The sequence below is a fragment of the Ixodes scapularis genome, unplaced genomic scaffold (genome assembly GCF_016920785.2).
Source record: "Ixodes scapularis isolate PalLabHiFi unplaced genomic scaffold, ASM1692078v2 PGA_scaffold4__175_contigs__length_147842914, whole genome shotgun sequence".
Lineage (NCBI taxonomy): Eukaryota > Metazoa > Arthropoda > Arachnida > Ixodida > Ixodidae > Ixodes > Ixodes scapularis.
The window spans coordinates 106,067,689-106,087,148 of record NW_024609879.1 but is presented as its reverse complement, the minus strand read 5'-3'; the positions used below and the strand labels follow the sequence as shown (position 1 = coordinate 106,087,148).

The window sequence follows — 19,460 nt, the reverse complement described above, 5'->3', positions numbered from 1 at the left end:
TTGACCGCTTTGTTCAGTATGCTGAAAGGCAGTGAAGGTCACCTTGTGAGCATGTATAGAATCTGGGGAATTAGGATTAAATAATGTTTCGGATCAGGATTTGGAGCGCTTGTTGTGATTTCAGGAAGGAGTTCCGAGCGACCAGGACGACTTTGGAGACTTCAGGAATCGCGTCTCGGACCTCATCAAGGATGTTGTCTTCCTCGTTGGCTCCTCCAACTGCTTCAGGCAGGCAAGTGGAACACTTCTCGCCAGAGGTCGGCATTTTAGGTCGCCCTCACTCACCCTCACCCTCACAGCCACACTCACCTAAGCCCCTCACTCACCCTCACAGCTACACTCACCTTCAGCCCCTCACTCACCCTCACACTCACACTCACCTTCAGCCCTTCACTCACCCCCACTGAACCTCACGGCCTTCACGCCCCTCACCGCCCTCACCGCCCTCACGGCCCTCACGCCCCTCACTCACTCACCACCCTCACGCCACTCACGGCCCTCACAGCCCTCACCGCCCTCACCGCCCTCACCGCCCTCACCGCCCTCACGGCCCTCACGCCACTCACCGCCCTCACCGCCCTCACCGCCCTCACCGCCCTCACCGCCCTCACGCCACTCACCGCCCTCACGCCACTCACCGCCCTCACGCCACTCACCGCCCTCACGCCACTCACCGCCCTCACGCCCCTCACCGCCCTTGCGGCACTCACACCCCTCACGCCCTTCACGCACTCATGACCCTCACGCCACTCAGGCCAGCTTCAGATGGGGCGATTTCGCCCAGAAACTTGACGTCGCAACACCAGCAACACGGGCCGCCCGCGATCGCACGCAGCAACCAATTGCTGCAATTTGCCATCGTCATCATAAAATTTTATTTTTCTTGCACTATTTAGACACAATTACGCGTTATAAACATGTTTTTATGCATTTAAACCTCGTTAAGAATGCTAATGCACCTTTCTGAAACAGTTTATTTCCAAAAAACGATTGATTTCAAACCAGAACCAAGTCTTTCGGTGTCATAATCACCGGCACGAGGTATCACGTGAAAATTTTGCGTCCCTGATTGGATGCAGCCGCTTCAAAGGTATTCGAATTGCTCCGAGTTGCTTGCTTATTTCGAGCCGGACCCGATCTCAGCAATTCGTGTCGATCTAGGGAAAGCTGGAGAACAACCCGCCATTAACACCAAAATTGCTGAGAAAGATGCTCGATCTGAAGGGGGCCTCACGCACTCACCGCCCTCATGGCCCTCATTGCCCTCACCGCCCTCACCGCCCTCACCACCCTCACCGCCCTCACGGCCCTCACGCACTCATAGCCCTCATGCCACTCACCGCCCTCACCGCCCTCACCGCCCTCACCGCCCTCACCGCCCTCACCGCCCTCACCGCCCTCACCGCCCTCACCGCCCTCACAGCCCTCGCAGCCCTCACGGCCCTCACTCACCCTCACACTCATGAATTTTCCTGGTTCAGAAACTCACTCATCCTCACCTCACCTGTGAGGGTGAGTGAGGGTGAGTGAGGGCCCACATGAGTGAGGTTTGCCGAGGTATGCTTCTCGCACTTCAATTTGTTCTTTGTACCGAATATTTGGTTGTTGACTTTGAGATTAAGTACCTTGACTTGACTATAAGTTATTCCTATGGTAAAGCTTAATTATGACTAATTTTCTTTGTCAGGCAGAATCAGTTGCAACTCGACGGAACATGCTGTAATGCTGCAGTTGCGTACTCTGCACGCTGAAAATTTCGTTGTTCCTATATTTTTTGTTGTAGAACTTTGCAGCTGCAGCGCTTGTCTGATTGTGACGCTTGCAGGAATATATGCGTCGGTTTTCTGCGGCACCTGCTGTTTAGAAGAGAATGCCTAGATTGCTGCGCCAGGACTGCCAATATCTGTAGCCGGTCGCAATGCACTTGAATATTCTCTTCCACTTCGGATTCTCGAAAGCAAACTGTTTTGCCCTCGTGCTGACACTGCATTGGTTTGTTCCAGATGTTTTCAAACCTGAAAGGTCCGTCGTGCACATGGGAGGTGACGGAGGCGACGCTGTTTGCGATGGCCGCCATTGCCAAGAACATCCTGCCGTAAGTGGACTCTGGTCTTTTAATGGTTTTGGGAGTCTCAGTTGTGTTGCAGGAAATTAAGGGGTAGGGGAGGGGGATAAGGATCTTCTGACCTTTCTCCTCCTCCGGCAGATAGTTGATAGGTGGTATTAAGGGAAAGACTGCTGATGGTTGTTAGCGCTGGCTTGAGCCAGGTTGTGTTAGATATGAAAAATACCATTCAACAGGCCTGTGGCAGACTCAGAAGGCAGACCAGGTATAGGCAGACTTTGTCATGACTGCAAGCAGCACAGATTAAATATGATGTTCATTTGTGGGCGTATCGTGTTTGCTCTCTTCTCTCTTTCTGTAACCATGTTAGTCTAACAAATATTTTGTCTTTTCGTAATACAAAGATGCAAGGCAGCTGGTCTCCCATTTTTCTTGGTGCTTGACGAAGCAAATTGCTTTGTGCCCTCGTCACCTCGGGCACTCGCACCTGCACTCAAAACACAAGTACATTTCTTATACACTCACACCTACGTTCAAAATACAAGCACACTTCTCAGACACTCACCCTCAAAACTACAGTTGAAACTTGCGCTCAAAATACGCACATGCACGCTCCTCAACCTATCACACTGAAAACAGTCCAAACTTATACTCAATCATTTACACTGAAAACGCACACTTACCTTTAGACCACAGTCAAAACTCATGCCGAAGGCAAACATACACACTCCTCAAATATTCATGCTTGAAGTATACAGGCGACACTTCTCAAACGTTCCCATTCAAAACCACAGTCAAAACTCACTCAAAACAAATGCAGACATGCAAACACACTCCCCAGGCACTCACACTCAAAAGCATATTCAGAGCTCACAGACATTCCTTAAACACATGCACCAAACTCCGCAATCTGAACCCGTACTCAAAACTACAATCAGAACTCTCGCTTTAAAGGGGTACTCCAACGACTTTTCGAGCTAGCCCCACAAACCATATTTTCTGAATCACAGGCCTTTCCCCTTTCTAGTGCACCATTCAGTTTCGCAAAATTCAGAATACCTACTGCGTAATCGGCAAGTGGACATGATGCCAAAAATATCATTCAAATATACCCGCGCTTCTCAGTGTCGTAACATCAGTGGCAGCCAGTCTTGCCAATCGAGCAGGTTGTCTAAAAAATTGACTTTGCTGAGCATTTGTTTCGTGCCGCTGCGCAGGTGCTGGAACGAGCTTCCAAAGCATTCATTTGACACCATTAAACTGCTCGTAATCAGTTGGGAACAAATCCTCTAGTCTCTAGAGTGGAACCCTGCCTGCCTCGGCTGCATATTTTTGGCACTGATTTGGTATCCAGGGTGCGGGCCAATGACGTCACGGATGTCAAAATAACAGTTTTTATTTTGATGTTTTAGTTATTTTGACATCAACAACACGTTTTCTTAAGATGCCGCTGACTGCATTTTGAAATGTCGGTCGGTCGGCGTGTGTGTGGCCGGGTGCTCGGTGGCTCGGCGGTGTCCGCGCTGGTGCGTGTTGTCAACGTTGCCGCCTGTACTCGTCGCGTTCTCAGAAACATCCAAAATAAGCGTTCTCCATTTTCAAACCTTGCCCGGTGCCGTCCGTCACTCCTGTTGCAAATGAAGATTACGTGTACCAGAGGTGACAGAGCCCGGCCGCAGTAATTTTGTGGGCATTTTTCTGGAGCTGTACTTGTGTGCAATACGACGGATTATCACTTTTGCATAGAATAGCTGCGAAGGCAGTGCAAGCGGCGAGCGAGTAGCCTTGACTGGCATGACTGCACCTGCTGCAGGAGCGCTCGTGCTGCGCGATCCAAAGCAACTAGCTCATGCTTTTAGCGCTGTCGTCGACAGCATTCTTTTTATTTTTTTTCAGTGGTAGTCGCAAAAAAGAAATGTCGTAAATATCGCTGAAAGACAAATTGTTTGAAAAAAAAAAAAAAAAAAAGTAAGCCTTCACTGCAGATTGAACCCACGACCGCTTGCGTATGAGGCAGACATTTTAACCGCTAAGCCACGCTACAGCTTCGGATATCACAATTAGTTTTATACGAGACTTTCGGACGGCACTTAACGCGGAGTACCGTCGGTGGAGTACCGTCGAACGGCACTTGAACGCTCTGCAAAAGTGCCTTCGGACGGTATCTGTAGTCACTACGAATCTTCTTTTGCAACAGGAGTGATTGACGGCGCCGGGCGAACGAAATTGGAAAACACTGTTTCTGGATACGCGACGAGCACAGGCGGCACGTCGACACACACCAGCGAGTACACCGCCGAGCCGCCGAGCACCCAACTACGCGCACACACTCGCCAACCGACCGACGTTTCAAAATGCAGTCGGTGGCATCCAAAATAAAACGTGTTTACATCAAAGAACACCAAATAGAATCTGGACGTCCGTGACGTCACTGGCCGCGCCCCCTGGACATCACTGGCCGCGCCCCCCTCTGGTGTGTCACTTTTTCATTTTTGCCAGTAGCGACTTTCAGTTCGAAAAACACTTTGAGTACCAAAATTGTAAATTCAATAACTACATGAAAAAAAAATATTTTGGCCTAATATTTGGGATGTTATTGCAGTGATGTCTGTTGGTACGTTTAGGAAATTTTTGGGCAAACTGGAGGCCACGAAAAAAACGCCGTAGTACCACTTCTCAGTCGAAGGTCACACTTGAAGTTTGCACACACTGGCACTCCTTGAACACCCACACTCGAACCTCTCGCACGTGGCCCGTGCGTGTTTGCCGCCCGTGCGGGAAGAAAGTGGAGGAAAGCAGTGTCTGGTGCAGGGAAGAGAACGCCATGGTCCCCGAGGTGGTGGAGGCCATCCTCAAGCTCCCACCAGAGTCCCACCTGGCCGTCAGGCACACCAGTATCCAGCTGCTCGGGGAGCTGTGCGAGTGGATCGAGAAGCACCCCAGTTACTTGAGTGAGTCGTGCCCTCCCCTCGCTTCTTGCTTCTGTGACTCCGAGGCAAAGCGCCGTCCTGCGGATACCACGTCTTTGTGCATAAGAGCATGGACCCTCGTCGTCGAGCAAAGCTTTCGAGTTTCTTTGGCCCCTGGCTCGCAATAGACGTGTGAAGTCGCCTGCTTTGCCTAAAGCAAGGGAGGGACACATGAGCGATGAAAATGGGCGCCGTGCAGCAGCGTGCGGCAGTATTCATAGCAACGGTGCTGGCGTTCCCACGTCACTGTGACGTATGCGCCTCGCGGCAAGGCACCGCTCCAATATATTTGCGTGCGGTACGCCCGTTGCACCTTAGCGCCGAGCGGCAGAGAAGCAAATATGACGATTGTTTGTTTGGTCGGTTTGGTTTGGGTTTGGCGCTGTGTGCGGCTCAAGGGGTGACACGGAAGGTGTTGTGAAATCACCGTCTCAACCAGCAACAGGCAGATCTTTATGAGCAACTACGACGGTGACGAGAGGTGGCGGTATGACTGTGAGCGAGATCGGTTTGGTGTTGGTAGTTTGAGTTCAAGGTGGGGAATTTGTTTGCCAGAATGTTATTGCCACAGCCGATGAAGGAGCTAACACCAGGGCCCGTTTGCTCGAAGCTGGTTAACTAACCGCGGTTAACCGGATTTCCCTACGACGGGGAATTTTGGGTCACGTGACCGGTAAAGTAAGGACGGCGGGGAAACATGGCGGAGCCCCGGTGAGTGAGCTCCGCTCGTTTTGGAACTAATACTTCGTAGTAGCTGCAGTAGCAGGCGTGTTAGTCAGCAATGAATGGTGCAGGAGGTTTGCGCGTTGCATTACCTCACTTTAAACGCAAAACATGAGCAATGACCTCGCCGCGTTTTTTAGATAGACTTTCGACTCTGACCATTCCTAAGCCTAAATGAACGCGATAGTTGTCGGCATGGCAACGTCTTTGGAAAGTGGATTGCCTTGACTCAATCGGCCGGGTATTGATAGCATGCAGAAGCATAGAGCGTTCCCATAGACCTCTTGCTAAATTTCAAAAGCACCTAGGTGCATGCTACGAGTGTAGTTACACGCGCTGCACCTGCTGGCGTCTGCAGTAATAACTGTTCTGAAGCAAAAAGCCTAAAACAAATTTTGCCGTGCACGGGCGTTCGTCAAAGATTTATTATGATTATTTACTTTAAATCTTTTATAAGTGGAAGGCCAGCGCGCTCGGATCGTAGAATTACACTTCCAGCGTTCTTCTCGATGTTCGGGTAATTTAATAGGTCAATTTTCAGTGGAGCCGAGTTACAGGTTTTTCATTTTGAGTTCTTACATGCTGGCCAACCATGCTGCCGGTGTACCGCCCGCCTTTCACTGCTCACTTCTTTCTCATCGTTTCTAGGACTCAACTTCGTCGTCCTCTTTCAAACTCGGAAGGAAATTTCAACGAGGCTTTTCTTCACTTCATAAGCCAAATATTAGAAGATTTACCGATTATTTGTACCAAGAGCAATAAAAATTGTTTCTTAAGCTCAAATGTATGCCGCGCTGCGTCGCGAAAACCAAGCAGCGCGCATTTTGTGGGTCCCCCCATTTCGGAAACCTTTCCACGGAAGCCACTTATATTCGCTACAGCGAGTAGGTGACACCAGCCACCGCCCCATAATAAAACACGGAGCTATCGCTCATCCAGCCCTCGTGAAACTTGGCTAGGTACTTTTAGGTACCTAGCAGGGAAGGGTGGTTAACTTTTAACCGCGGTTAGAGTTAACCGGCTTCGAGCAAACGGGCCCAGGGGCGTTGAAAGGATGCCGAGACGGTGCATTTTGTACCGGAAGGACCCTTGGCGTCGTTAGGTTCGTCGAGCCAGCCATCCGATGACGCCGGGAGACAAAGAAACGTGTTGTGTGTTTCGGAATTTCTCTGCTGGGTTAGTATTTTGGACTGCGTTGGTAGGCATTTACTCTCGTGAATACTGTTTTTTTGATGCCCGGGGATAGCACTTTGTCACGGCTCATTTTAACGTCATGGTCATAACCCCCAATAATTATTGCATTCAGTGTGACATCCTTGGCGTAGTGAACAAAGCATCTCCGTGTACTTTCGAACGAAAGCGCTCAAGCGTCTCCTGAAAACTGGTCGCGTCTCATACGAGCAATTTGTGCTATCCTTTTCTGTTCAATCTGGGCCTCTTCGGACCCCTGAACGCCTTTCTAGAGGCGTTAACGGGTTCATATACGTTCTGTGATATGTTTTCTTTTGGAGTGACATGTCTCCAGTTGTCTCAGTGAAGTTGGACACGTTGCATTTGAATTTGTGAACGCATGTTTATAAAGTCTACAAAATTATTCGTTGGAACGATTTCAATATTTTTTTTTAAGTTCAGCTTGATCGGGTAGAAAAGGAAAGCAGACACGGTGTTGCTAGTGTTGTGAACATACCGTTTGCGGTAATGTTTTCTTTGACATTATTACTTTAATAGTGATATAATGGTAGCACAAAAATTAAGGTGCCAGTATTATTTTGTTTTATTTTTAATCTGAATGCCTTTTTTGGGCATAAATAGTGTGTTTTAAAGCGAAGTACTGCCGATCGCTCTATGTCCGGTGCCAGTGGTGGCCCAGCAACTACATGTGTTACTCGACGGGCTTTTGTGTACATGTGTTTTGAATCCACAAATATTGCCGCTTATTGCCAGGTGGTGCATCATACGGAGCGACGTGCGGCGCCCAGCTTCACCGCTCATATGTCTCCTGCTTAAGGGTTGAAGCGGATAAATTACTTTATTTATTTATTTGTAGGAAACTTTTTAGTGTCGAAGCATTAAGGCTGCTTCAGATAGTTACATTAAAGGGTGACCAGATGCCTTGGAAGCGCTTGCGACCACTTGCGCCAAGAGAGCGGCCCTGGAAGATTTTGCTGTATTTGCACGATCAAATCTTTGCACATTCTGTGAGAAGCGATCGCTCGTAACTAGGGCTTCGTGTTTGTGGTAGGTGCTGATAAACCACAAAAAATTAACCCCCCAAGCCGGTTTCTTCAGAATCGGGGAAAACGGGAAAACCTTGTATTAGAGCCATACTCAAGAGAGAAGGACCCAAGCTTCGCGGGAAGGAACGTTCGTCTACAGCTTCGTTTTTCGTTGACCCAGGACGCCGCCCCCGCCGAACTATCCACGAGGGTGCTTCTTTCTTTAAAACCTCAACTCCTTTTTTGGTTACCTTCTCTTATAGGTACGGGGACGTTTTTCTAGTGTTCAGGTAACACGTACGTTCGTTGGAGGTTGGGGAATTTCACATGCGCGTGCCCCATTTTCTTCAACACGAGCCGCCGACAAACCCCAATGTTTCGTCTGAAACCAAAAATTGGCGCCCAATAACGCCGAACCTGTGGGAAAAATTAACCCCGAAGAACACCCCCGAATTTGTCAAAAAATAGAGCCAAAAAACGCAGAACCCTACTTTTAACATGTGAGGAATATTTCGAGCCCACGACGAATGAATGGTGCGTTAAAAGAAATTGGGAAACGTTCGCAGATCAAAAGTGCGCCGGTTTGTTCTCTCATAGTGAGTGGTAACAAACTGTCATGATGTACTCGGTTACACTCAAATGCAGATGTGTGAACCCGCCTTTGTAGCGCGAGGGTGTGTTTTACGGTCGCACTGTTCCGTCCAAAATTAAATGCTGGCTCCTTTTGGCGTCCGCGGAGTTGCGATATTGCCTGCAGCCCATGACCCACCGGTCTCTTGACGAGTCTCTCTCGACGCCTTGCTCGACGCAGACCTGGTGCTGAGCTTCCTGCTCCAGGCGCTCCAGGAGCGGCGCCTGGCGAGCGTGGCGGCTTCGTCGCTTCTCCACATCTGCTCCACCTGCCGGTCGCAGATGGTGGACCACTTCGGGGCGCTGCTCCAGGTGGTGGCGGCCACCGACTCGCTCTGCGTTTCCACCGAGGCCGCCGTGGGACTGCTCAAAGGTGGGGTCCAGAGCCAACGAATGAGTTATGCTGGAGTGTGGGTTTCTAAAGCGTACCTTTACAAGAGCCTGGATAGAGCCCAGTGTTGTAGGCGTTACCAAAAAAAAAGAAATACGTTACTCTTCACTTGTAAATAAAAGTACCGTGTTATCGTCCTACGTTAGTTCAAAATGAATGGAAAGCATTACCGTTACTGATAAAAGTAATGCAGGTTACTTTTGTGTTACTTTCTTAATTATGAATTAACAGATTTTACTGTTTTGACATGACAGGTTTGCGTAAGTGCCATATTTCAAGAAACAATGTGTCCATGCAGAAACTGAATATAATAACCTTTATATTTTCTTTGTTTCACCTAATTATTTGCAAGAAAAAACGCAAAGAAAAACACAAAATCTCAAAAATTATCATGTACCTAGAAACACTATACAAAATTTCAAGTCTAATTTTTTTTAAGTCTTAGAAAGAAAAAGTAACGAGCAACGTAACTTTGTTACCTGTTACTCGAAATAAGTAACGTAAATAAGTTACTGTTTTGAAAAAGTAATGAGAATGGTACACTTTACTAAAAAAAAAAAAAAACATGTTAACCGGTAATGCCGTCATTTGTAACGCGTTACTGCGAACACTGGTAAAGCAAAATGTAGTTTGTGAAGTGTGACTTTAGTTGCACTTTCTGAACAGCATAGGTAAAGCATAGCTTAGCCTACACTAGCTTTAGCTGAATCTTAGCTTAGCCTAATCTAGCTTTAGCCTAGTCTAGCTTTAGCTAAATCTTAGCCTAGTCTAGCATTAGCTAGAGCTTAGCTTAGCCAAGACTAGCTTTAGCTCAAGCTTAACTTAGCCTAGGCTAGCTTTAGCTAAAGCTTAGTCTAGCCTAGCTTTAGCTAAGCTCGACTTTACCTAAAGCTTAATTAAGCTTTAGGTAATGCTAAGCTTTGCCAAGATTCACTTTAGCAACACTCTTTATTATAGCCTCAGGTGCTTTAGCTGTGCTGAAGGGTATATGCACTCTTGTTTTTTGGTAGACAATTACGGAACAGGTATTAAACAGTTTAGTATAGCATTGCTGGCTCTTACGTACGTAATATGCAATTGTATAGCGTGTGCTAAAAACTACCAGCTAGAACCGATTTTAGTTGTGCGTTCCGTAAACGTTGCCGAGTGAATATCTCGCATGATCTTGATTAAATTTGCCAGAGTCGTAGAATTCGCCCAGAGCCGTATATGGGGAGAGTTTGGTCAGTCTATGATCTCGCCGCAGTAACACTCTCCTCCCGGGTGAGCCAATCAGCACGCGGTGCAGAGCGAGAGGCATGAGCGCATGTGCGTGAACTCCCGGCTGCTCCCAGCTGAGTGGAGAAGGCCGCCATTTTCGTTCATTCTCCCGGCGGAATGCATGGTATCGGCATCTAAATCTCGATTATTTCCTTTTATATCGCTGGCTCTGGCAAAAAAAAAATGATATACTGTTATTCCTCAGTGGGTTAAAAAGCTGATATATGAAGTTTTCTCGACGTATGGCCACAAACTTATATCCAGACGAAGAAGAAGTCTGCCCGTAGCAGACGACACGCAGCCTCAGCGGTGCTCTTCTCCGGCCAGTCTCCGACAGCACTGCGAATAAATGGCAGTCGTCTCTAATCTGCTTCCTTCTTTCTCTCTCGCTCCTTCGGCGCTCTCCTCCCTTTCATTCACTTTTCTCCTCTCCGGGGCCTTCGTCGCCACACCCACTGGCCAAACTCTCCCAATATATGGCTCTGAATTCCCCGTGCTCACAGCGCCACCACGCTCCTTGAAATAAATGTTTAAAATGAAAACGTTTAAAATAATCTTATTTCTAATTAAGCCAAGCTGCATCTCTCTGGCCAAGCGCGCTTTCTGCGAGGTACTGAGTCCCGGGGGCTACGAAACGAGTACATGGCAAAATTTGATCACTGAGCCTCCGTCAATGTGCCGTGGAAACAGCACCTTTTATCAGTGCTAATGCGGGATGGAATCCATGACCTACTGATGACCGGTGCACGGCAACGGCGATTTCTTGGAGAGTCGTTCGTCTGCCGGCGATGAACTGCACCAGTCAGATCGCAACGTTCACACACATTACGAGCTGTGAACATTTGCACTATTCACTCCCTTGGTGGCACGGCGATCTGACTGGACTGCGGTAGGTCCCGGAAAGAATTGCTGAGCTGAACATCACATAATTTCACGTAACACTGAACTTCGCGAACATCATGTCGTCCAAGCTGCGCCAGTCGAGCCCACTAATCCGCAGCGCAAAATCCCCAGCGTTGCGTGCGTACGCAATATGCTAGCCCTTCTATTGCGTTCTGCCCATATGCACTCCCAACCCGCAGTTTCTTTGCGTACGCAGAGCTTTAGCGTACGGTCCACTAATACGATTTACTTTACTGAAATGCAACGTTTGGGAGTTTTTGGTGCAATGCCAGGAAACTCTGTTGATCTTGTTTTACGCTGTCCCACACTGGTTTGGCACGTAGGATCATGGAGAGCACTTCTTGCATCCTATGATAGGAGCGTCGGAGATAACTGGCGACAACTGACAACACTGAGAGTATGCAGCGATGTGGCTGAAGTGATGTTACTCTTAAGCACACATAGCTTATGTAGCAACATCTACCTCATGCAGTGGGGGTTGAAGTTGATGCTTATGCTGCTTATGACACAAAGGTTTATATCATTGGCACCGTTTTATGACATGGCAGAGCCTTTACAATCTCACATATATTCTGTTTGCTATATCGGCAGAAGCTTTGTCAGGGTTCCGACTGCTTGTCAGAAACCCCAAAAACTGTTGAATGTGAAATTGCCATTCAGGTCTTAGAATCTCCTGAATTTTATAAGAAAAAAAAACTGTAGAGGCTATGTTTCAAGCTTGTACACATTACTAGACTTACCTATATAGCTTCTATTGCCTTCTACTGCACATTTTAACATGCTCTAAAATTTGTAGCTGTTCTTGTGTTTGCTGCTTTTATTGGACCAAAGGATTTTAAACTAGTACCTTTCGTTTGAAATTCGTAGGCGTGTTAGTGCAGGGTGTTGCGTGTTTCAGAGTGGCGTCAAACACTTGCAGGCACGGTGCTGGTTCTGACTCAAATGAGTCCTGACAAAATCACCGGTGGTCTGCGGGAGCTCTGCCGCATCCAGCTGGATCCCTTGACGCAGGTGAGGGCGAGTAAGAAGGCTTACTGGCGCCACCTGTTGGCCATGAATCACACTAACGACTACAAACAAAAGAGTGCAAACTGTACAACACAATCTCTCTTGCATGCCATTATTGCTTATTGGTAGCAAATGAAGCATGCATCTGCGAGCATTATCTTCCGCATGACACTGGGTCCATTCTTCTTTCAACTTTTTTGCCATATGTCCGTGGGTGTGATAAATGTTATATCGAGACACTTTGTTAAGAATTTGTGTTCCTTTTTTTTTTCACAAAGAAAGTTTTCTTAGGGGCAGAAGGCAGTTCTTTGGGCTCTTTCTCTTATTGATGAAAGGATATTTCCCAAATCATTCACTACAACGTCCTTTTTGCGCAGACTCTAAATGTGTGGCCGGAGATTGAGTATCTCACCTAAACCTGAGCTATGGGGCTCGATTGTGTTTAATTAGGCAATTCATTAGAACAAGCATCACGATAAAAGGCTCAATATACCGACAGATTTACGTTCAGGACGACCTACCTTGTGCGGTGGTGCTCTTTATGTCATCTTGAGAATCGACATACGCACATGGGTTCGCTCAATTTTTTGCGGAGTCAGAGGAAAGTATGCCAGAGCTTAAGGCAGTGCCCATCCGATCAAAATCTTATAAAGTCACGGTTGCATTGTACCAAAGACAGTCTAGAGACACCATCTGAGGCACGTTTCTCTCAGGTATGAGAGTTCTGTCGCATCAATCATGCAAAAACTCTCTGCAGACATGTTTGAAGCACACGTATGTACAAAGCAAACACGCTTCAAACAAACTCGAGGCTTGTCCGCAGATGATTCCGACTCCGTTGAGATACGGACGCGAGCCCGGGTGTATTTTTTGGTTTTGTTAATTTCTTTGTATGCTACTCCTCAACATGCGTAGGAACAAAACAAAAAACATCTTCGATTTTCCTGAAATTTATATGATATTTCTCCACCATACTATTGTGTTTATTCATAAAAACAAAAAAAACAAAAAAAAAACATGTATCATTTTGTTCTTTTCAAAACTGCACTCCTGTAAAGTGTACCTTCCATGCCTGCATTTTTGCCCGATGCCAAGAGGAAATTATCTTCAATTCCGGGTTTTTCATGACAAGATATATTTTTTGTACAGTATTTGGGTATTGGGCTCAAGTTCAAATACAGTCGAACCCGGATATATCGAATTCAAGGGGGATCGTAAAATAGTTCAATATATCGATAATTTGACATACAAAATCGTTCAGCCTTTCCACTCTCGTGAAGAAGGAAGACCAGCGGAGCTGTACTCGATACACTGTGCGCTGCTTCTTCGTCATCATCTGTTTTTCGCGCTGTTTCCTACGATGAATTCTCACCAATGTGCCCAACTATCTATTCTTCTATTATAGCTGGTAAGGTTGCCGCCATCTACGAGCGACGGCGGAAACCATACTGGTTGTGTGCTTGCCGCCGTCGCTTATAAATGGCGGTAGCTGTCCAGGTAGGTTTGTGTCGACATACTCGGACACGATCCTGGGGAACCTAGCCCTTAACAGCTCCGCTGTAAAAACATGTTAACTTAAGCTTTAGTTGAAATTTCAGCGCACCTCTGCTAATAACCGAAGACAGCGACAGACAAACGGGACCTTGCCTAATAGAGCCTTTAAACTCAGCCTCTGAGAGCCTCTAAATACAGCTGGCCACAACCTCCTAAAGCACCGCTAAGAAAACACAAGAATAATTAAAAAAAGAAGACAAAAAAAGAGCACCGCTAAGAAAACACAAGAATAATTAAAAAAAGAAGACAAAAAAAGAGAGTTGCATAAAAAAAAAAAAAAAAAGCTCGATCCATAGAATAAAGTTAAGCAAGCAACAAAAAGAAACCTAACTAAAATCAGGCAGCAAAAAAAGAAAGGAAAAAAGAAAAAGAAAAACGGGCAAAGCAAAAACAGCCAAAGAAAATGGTAAACAAAGATAAAGGGTTCAAAGTGTGATTGCTCAACCGTTGTTGTGGACACATTCAACTTGACAAAGATGTTCTTTTTTTTTTTTTTTTTTTTGCTTATTTTATTTTGGGGCTAAGGAGTCAGGCAGCCACAGCTGTGTTCATTTGGTGTGATAATGCATAGCCTCCTTTATAGACCTTTCCAGCGCAGGCAGTCCTGAACGAAGCAATTTACAGTGCGTGCGTCTCTGGTTTTGAGAGTGTATGTCGGTGTTGCCTGACTGCGCTGGATTGTGGGTTTTCTCCTCAGTAGGCTGTGGCGACCTGCGTAAATTGCCTCGTTTTATTTTTTGTTTTGTGTTCTATGGCGAAAAGAATTTCTTTGAGTTTTTAAGAAAGCGTTGCAATATATTTGGGAACAAAAACAAACAAATGAAAGCCCTTTTTTGGCGAGTCTGTGCGCAACAGAACAAATGCAACTGGAATGTTTGTTTCACCTTATGTTGATCTTTTTAACGGCACCATACACTCAGCAGTGTCAATCTAATAAGGTCTTAACTGCCTAAAATATTCCCCCACACCACAGGCTAGCCAAACTGCATGGGCATTCCCCGCTCACAACATGAAATTCAACAAATCTGATCAATCGAAGAACATATATTGTAAGTACCTCACGGTGCTGCGTTATCCAAACAGGATTTGAGAAAGGTTTCAAATAACACAGCATGTCCAAAATGCAGTGTCGACGATAGGCACTTCATGACGATCGGACAGAGTCCGGCTTGTCTTGAGGTATGTATTGAAGAGTGGTGCTTTTTTACACAGCACAAAAGCAAATGAATAAATGTGTCTATTCAGTCCTCGTACCCCTGACACTATCAGCTACTTCTCGCCAAGTCTGGGAACATAGCCAGGAAGGCTTTTAGGGGCGAAGCTCCTTAGGGGCTAGCTGTGTCCGTATGTCCGTCTGATGTCCGGCGTTGGGTGCTCGTGCTCACGAGCACGTGAGCACGTGCTCTTGTGCTCGTGTAGGGAAAAAAAAAAAACAACCGCATCTCCACGTGGTGAATGATGTTGATTAGGGCGAAGCTCTGGTGGTGCTTGTCTGCGTAGACGGTGAGCCGCAGCATGCCGAGCCTTTCGTTCGTTTTCATTCATGTAAGAAAGAGAATGTGTGGTATGGAACGTGGTTATATACGCATTTCAGCATTTGACCGCAGCGTGACATGAATGAAAACGAACGAAAGGCTCGCCATGCTGCGGCTCAGCGTCTACGCAGACAAGCACCACCAGAGCTTCGCCCCAGTCAACATCATTCACCACGTGGAGATGCAGTTGTTTTTGGAGATTATCCCAATGGAAATAATCAATGAAGAACGTCGAACGGCCCGCGTTGTGGGCTGCTTGACTTTCACTCTCTTCGCTCGTTTCCTGCGAAGGCCGAGCAGGCTACGAGCCTTGGTATTCCCTGGTTCTCACAGTGGAAGATAACAGAAAACCCGCAAGCATCCTGAAGAGGCAAATAAAGTAAAAACTTTCAAGGAAAGCCGACAAACTCCGAATGCACAATGCAGGTGGAGAGCAGCTGCCGTAAATGGGAAAGGAGGGCGGGGAAACGGGAGCGGAGGGAAGATTGCCTGCTAGCGCCACACAAGAGCGAGCGGCCAAATCCAGAAACACTTTTTTTTTCCTCTTTTCTTCTCGGTATCGTGGGGAGGAGGAGCTCAATGTCAACCCTTTCCCGTTTCTCCCTGCGCCCGCATCTCTGCAACGGTCCTTGAACGCGAAACCGACGATCGCGGCCATCGGTTTCGTTTAGTCAAAACTACATGGTTCTTTGCGGCACAATATGATGGTCCAACGACGACGCACTCCGCTGGCACGCCGACAACTCTGCCGACGCCACCAGTATCGTGCATTGCTGCCAGCGCCCTTTCGAGTTGCCACAGCCGTTGCTCCCGGAGCACGAAAACGACGGTGACGAAAACACGAAAACAAACGTGGTTCGGGGAGCGGCCGCTCATGACCCAAGCGCTCGCATACTATCTCTGCCCTTTCTGCTCTGCGCTACCATATTGGTCACCGTTTCGCGTGCTCCTCCTCTCGTTTTTCCTGCGGCCGCGCGCCCTATGGCTCTGCCGTCGATGTGCCAGGCTTTCTACGAGTAAACTAGCTGAAAGTTGCGCTTGTCCGTGTCTACTTGCTTGTGATTGTCCCTTGTGTCGAGCCAAAAAAACTTCTAGACTGCATCATGAACCAACTAGGCCAACAACAAGTTTTAATTGACTACCGTTCCAAAAGGGGGCACTCTCTGCCCTCCCTCCCTACGCACGCGCGTGCCTTTCCCCTTTGTCATCCTCCACTTTTTTATGTTTGTTTTTTTACAATGCTTTTTAGCTGCGTATCCCCGTGTGCGTACGCTGGCTTGGCGGCTTGCCAGCCCCTCAGCGCGAGCTATGTAGAGGTATGTACTCGCGGCCCGGCCGCACAATCGCACTCCAGGAGAAGCGACAGGTGGGTGGGTGCCCGTGCAAGCGTGCTTCATTCTTCGTTTTCAAGGGGATGTTTGGACTGTTCTATATATAAACAATAATTCGAAATACTCGGGTGGCATATAACCGGGCGCGATTGTATTCTACTAATAAAACAATATACTTGCACTGCTCACCCTTTGTATTTATCCACTAAGCCTGTCTTGCCCTTTAAAGAGAGGCGCTCCCTTGGAGGGTCTACTTTCTGAGTACTAGTGGTGTTTCAATGAAATTGGCAGGGCATATTAGGCTTGCAAACTTGGGAGGCTACACCAAATTTCAGCTGAAAAGGTCAACTTCGTGCCAAGTTGCAGCCTCGTATGTCAAAAACGTTATACAACTAGTAGTGCCGAGGGGAAAAAACGATTGTTACAAAACAGTACCAAAATGTCACAATATTTTTGCTTGGATATAAGGACAAGTGACTGGACTAATTGGTAGTGGGTTTCAAATAATATTAAGAAGTGTCATATTTAGCGTTAAAGTGAACTTCGGAAAAGGAGTTCATTTCATTCATTGTTTTACTTTTACAAAAGTCTGACATTTTCTCGCTAAAGGAGTAACAATCTTAAAAATGTAAGCACATAGTCAAGTTCTCCAGTAAATTTCGCTCCATAAAAACTGCACAGCAGTTATGAAGGTACCTAGTTCAGTCATCCAATGATAGATATTGAGCAATGAAACAGTGGTCAAAAAATGAAGCTAAGAAAAACGTGTTTGAAAATTCACATTGTGTTCCACTTTAGATGGCACTTGAACTAAAATGCTCCAGGATTGTATGTCAGTCTCTTACCTGCATGGTCCTTGTGTGCTTTGGCCACAGCTTCCATCTTTCGTATCTTGCTTGTTGCCTTGGAGAACTTAAAGGGTAACTTATCTTTCGTCTCTTGCTTGGTGCCTTGGAGAACTTAAAGGGTAACTGCAAAAAAAAAAGTGCTTTTTTAAACAGCCTAATTGAGACAAGCATGTCACAAAACAAATCTTCCGCAAAAAAACAAATTTGTTTTAGCAATACTTACGCCGCAAGACGTAATTTAGTTGGGGTCACAACCTCTCCACATTTAAAACTCCCGCTCTTTCGACGCGCGTGGAGCGGCTGGAATACGTCACTCCTGGTGTATTCGCACGAGAGATCTTTATCCCCAGAGAAAGCCGAGTACGTCATAGAGCCGAGAGAAGGAAACGGCACAAGAAGGAGGAGGCAGTGTAGAAAATCCAAGCGAGCATTCGCACGACGGAGTCGCATGTAGTTGAGTCGACGGAGTTTTCCCTTTCGCAAACCTGTTGACGACTTTCGGGGGCTCATTGAACAAAAGGCAGAGAAAAAATAATAAAGAAAAGACACCCCATACTGCAAGCCTGCTGGCGACTTTCGGGGGCTCGGCGAACAAAAAGCAGGCAAAAAATAAGAAAGCAAAGGCATCCCACACTTCAAAGCTATTGATCATTATCGCTCCCCAAAAGCAGGGAACAAAAGAGGGGCCCGGTCGCTCCGACGGATACCGACGGAACGGCGGATATTCGTAGGCCTGTCGCAGATTCTCCTCGGGTCCCCGCGAGCATGCCGCGAGCTCGGGGGATCAGCAAACATACGTGACGCGGAGCACGCGACCTCAAAACTCGATGACATTTATTCTTCTCCTCGGGAAGAAACTCCATCGTGCGAATACACCATCCTTGATGTAGAGCAGCCATTCCTTGATGTATAATACCAACTTTGTGGCGCGCAATTAAAAACGGTCGAAACAGCCGCAAACTAAAATCAGTCTAGCGCGATGAATATTGCTGTGAAAAATGTTGTTTTTGTTGGAAAAATTGTTTTGTGACATGCTTGTCCCAATTAGGCTGTTGAAAGGGGCATTGACACATCAAAATCATATTTTTTTTTATTATCCGGAACGATTGAAAATAATGCCGGGACAATACCCTCAAAATTCGAAACTTGGGAATTCAGTATTTCTGAATTAAAAAAACAATTTCCAAATGCCGAATTTGAAGTTCCCGCATGATCCGCGCCAGTGCAGTGAGTCAAATTTTGCGGTCTCCTGCAACTCGACTTTCTTTGGGACCTCCGTTGCCACCACGACCCGAAGCTAGGAGGAGGTGACCAGGCGGGATAGAAGGGCGCCGGCACAGGAAAAAACCGGTTTCTTCCCCGACTCGCCGATAATCCTCTGCTCGAGCGCCGCCAAGTTTTCCGAGGGAGGTTACAAATCCAGGAAGCGACATCACACCGAAATCTGATTTTTGGTATTACAAAAAGAGAGGCCGTAGTGCGTTCGCAATTGCATTAAAAAACATGTTTTACGATTACCGTTATTAAATCTTTAAAAAAGTCGCCTACAAAGCTTCTAAATTTCCTGATTTTTGACATCACCGATCAAAAGAAGCATGGAGGTGAGTGTGGGAAATATAAACGCCAAAAATAAAAAGGCGCGCGCGCGCACGGGGAAATTTTTTTTTTTTGCGTGTTTATGACTATAACTTGCATCGTTTTAGACAATAAAAAATAATACGACCTTTGGGGTGTCAGTGCCGCTTTAAAAATACCCTTTTTTTTTCTTTGCAGTTACCCTTTAAGTGGGCCTTTGCAACCTTCGTCTAAGTGGCCTTCATGGCTTGTGATGTCTGGTGGCTCCCTGGCTCAATGCCTATCTCCAAAAGAACTTTCTCGAAGCCTCGAGAACCCAGGTTGAACTCCAAGACTGCGAGAGCTACGGAACACTCGAGAGTACTTTGATAAGCGAGATCTACCTTTGGACACCTTTTCCAAACCAAGGCGTTGGAAGAATCATTTGCTGTCTCAGTTTTCATCTGGGAGCA

The 19,460-nt window shown here is 46.9% G+C and overlaps 1 protein-coding gene across 2 annotated transcripts in view; it reads left to right on the top strand.

Moving 5' to 3' along the window:
• LOC8041491 (transportin-3) overlaps positions 1-19,460 on the top strand; it is a 97,743-nt gene that overhangs the window by 38,979 nt on the left and 39,304 nt on the right. The window contains exons 13-17 of one of the 2 annotated variants that reach the window (XM_040213165.3): positions 125-232; positions 2,004-2,095; positions 4,865-5,016; positions 8,785-8,976; positions 12,077-12,168. In XM_040213165.3, the coding sequence (XP_040069099.2) occupies positions 125-232; positions 2,004-2,095; positions 4,865-5,016; positions 8,785-8,976; positions 12,077-12,168 (636 nt within the window). The remainder of the gene's footprint in view (positions 1-124; positions 233-2,003; positions 2,096-4,864; positions 5,017-8,784; positions 8,977-12,076; positions 12,169-19,460) is intronic. The other variant, XM_040213166.3, reaches the window with a different exon arrangement.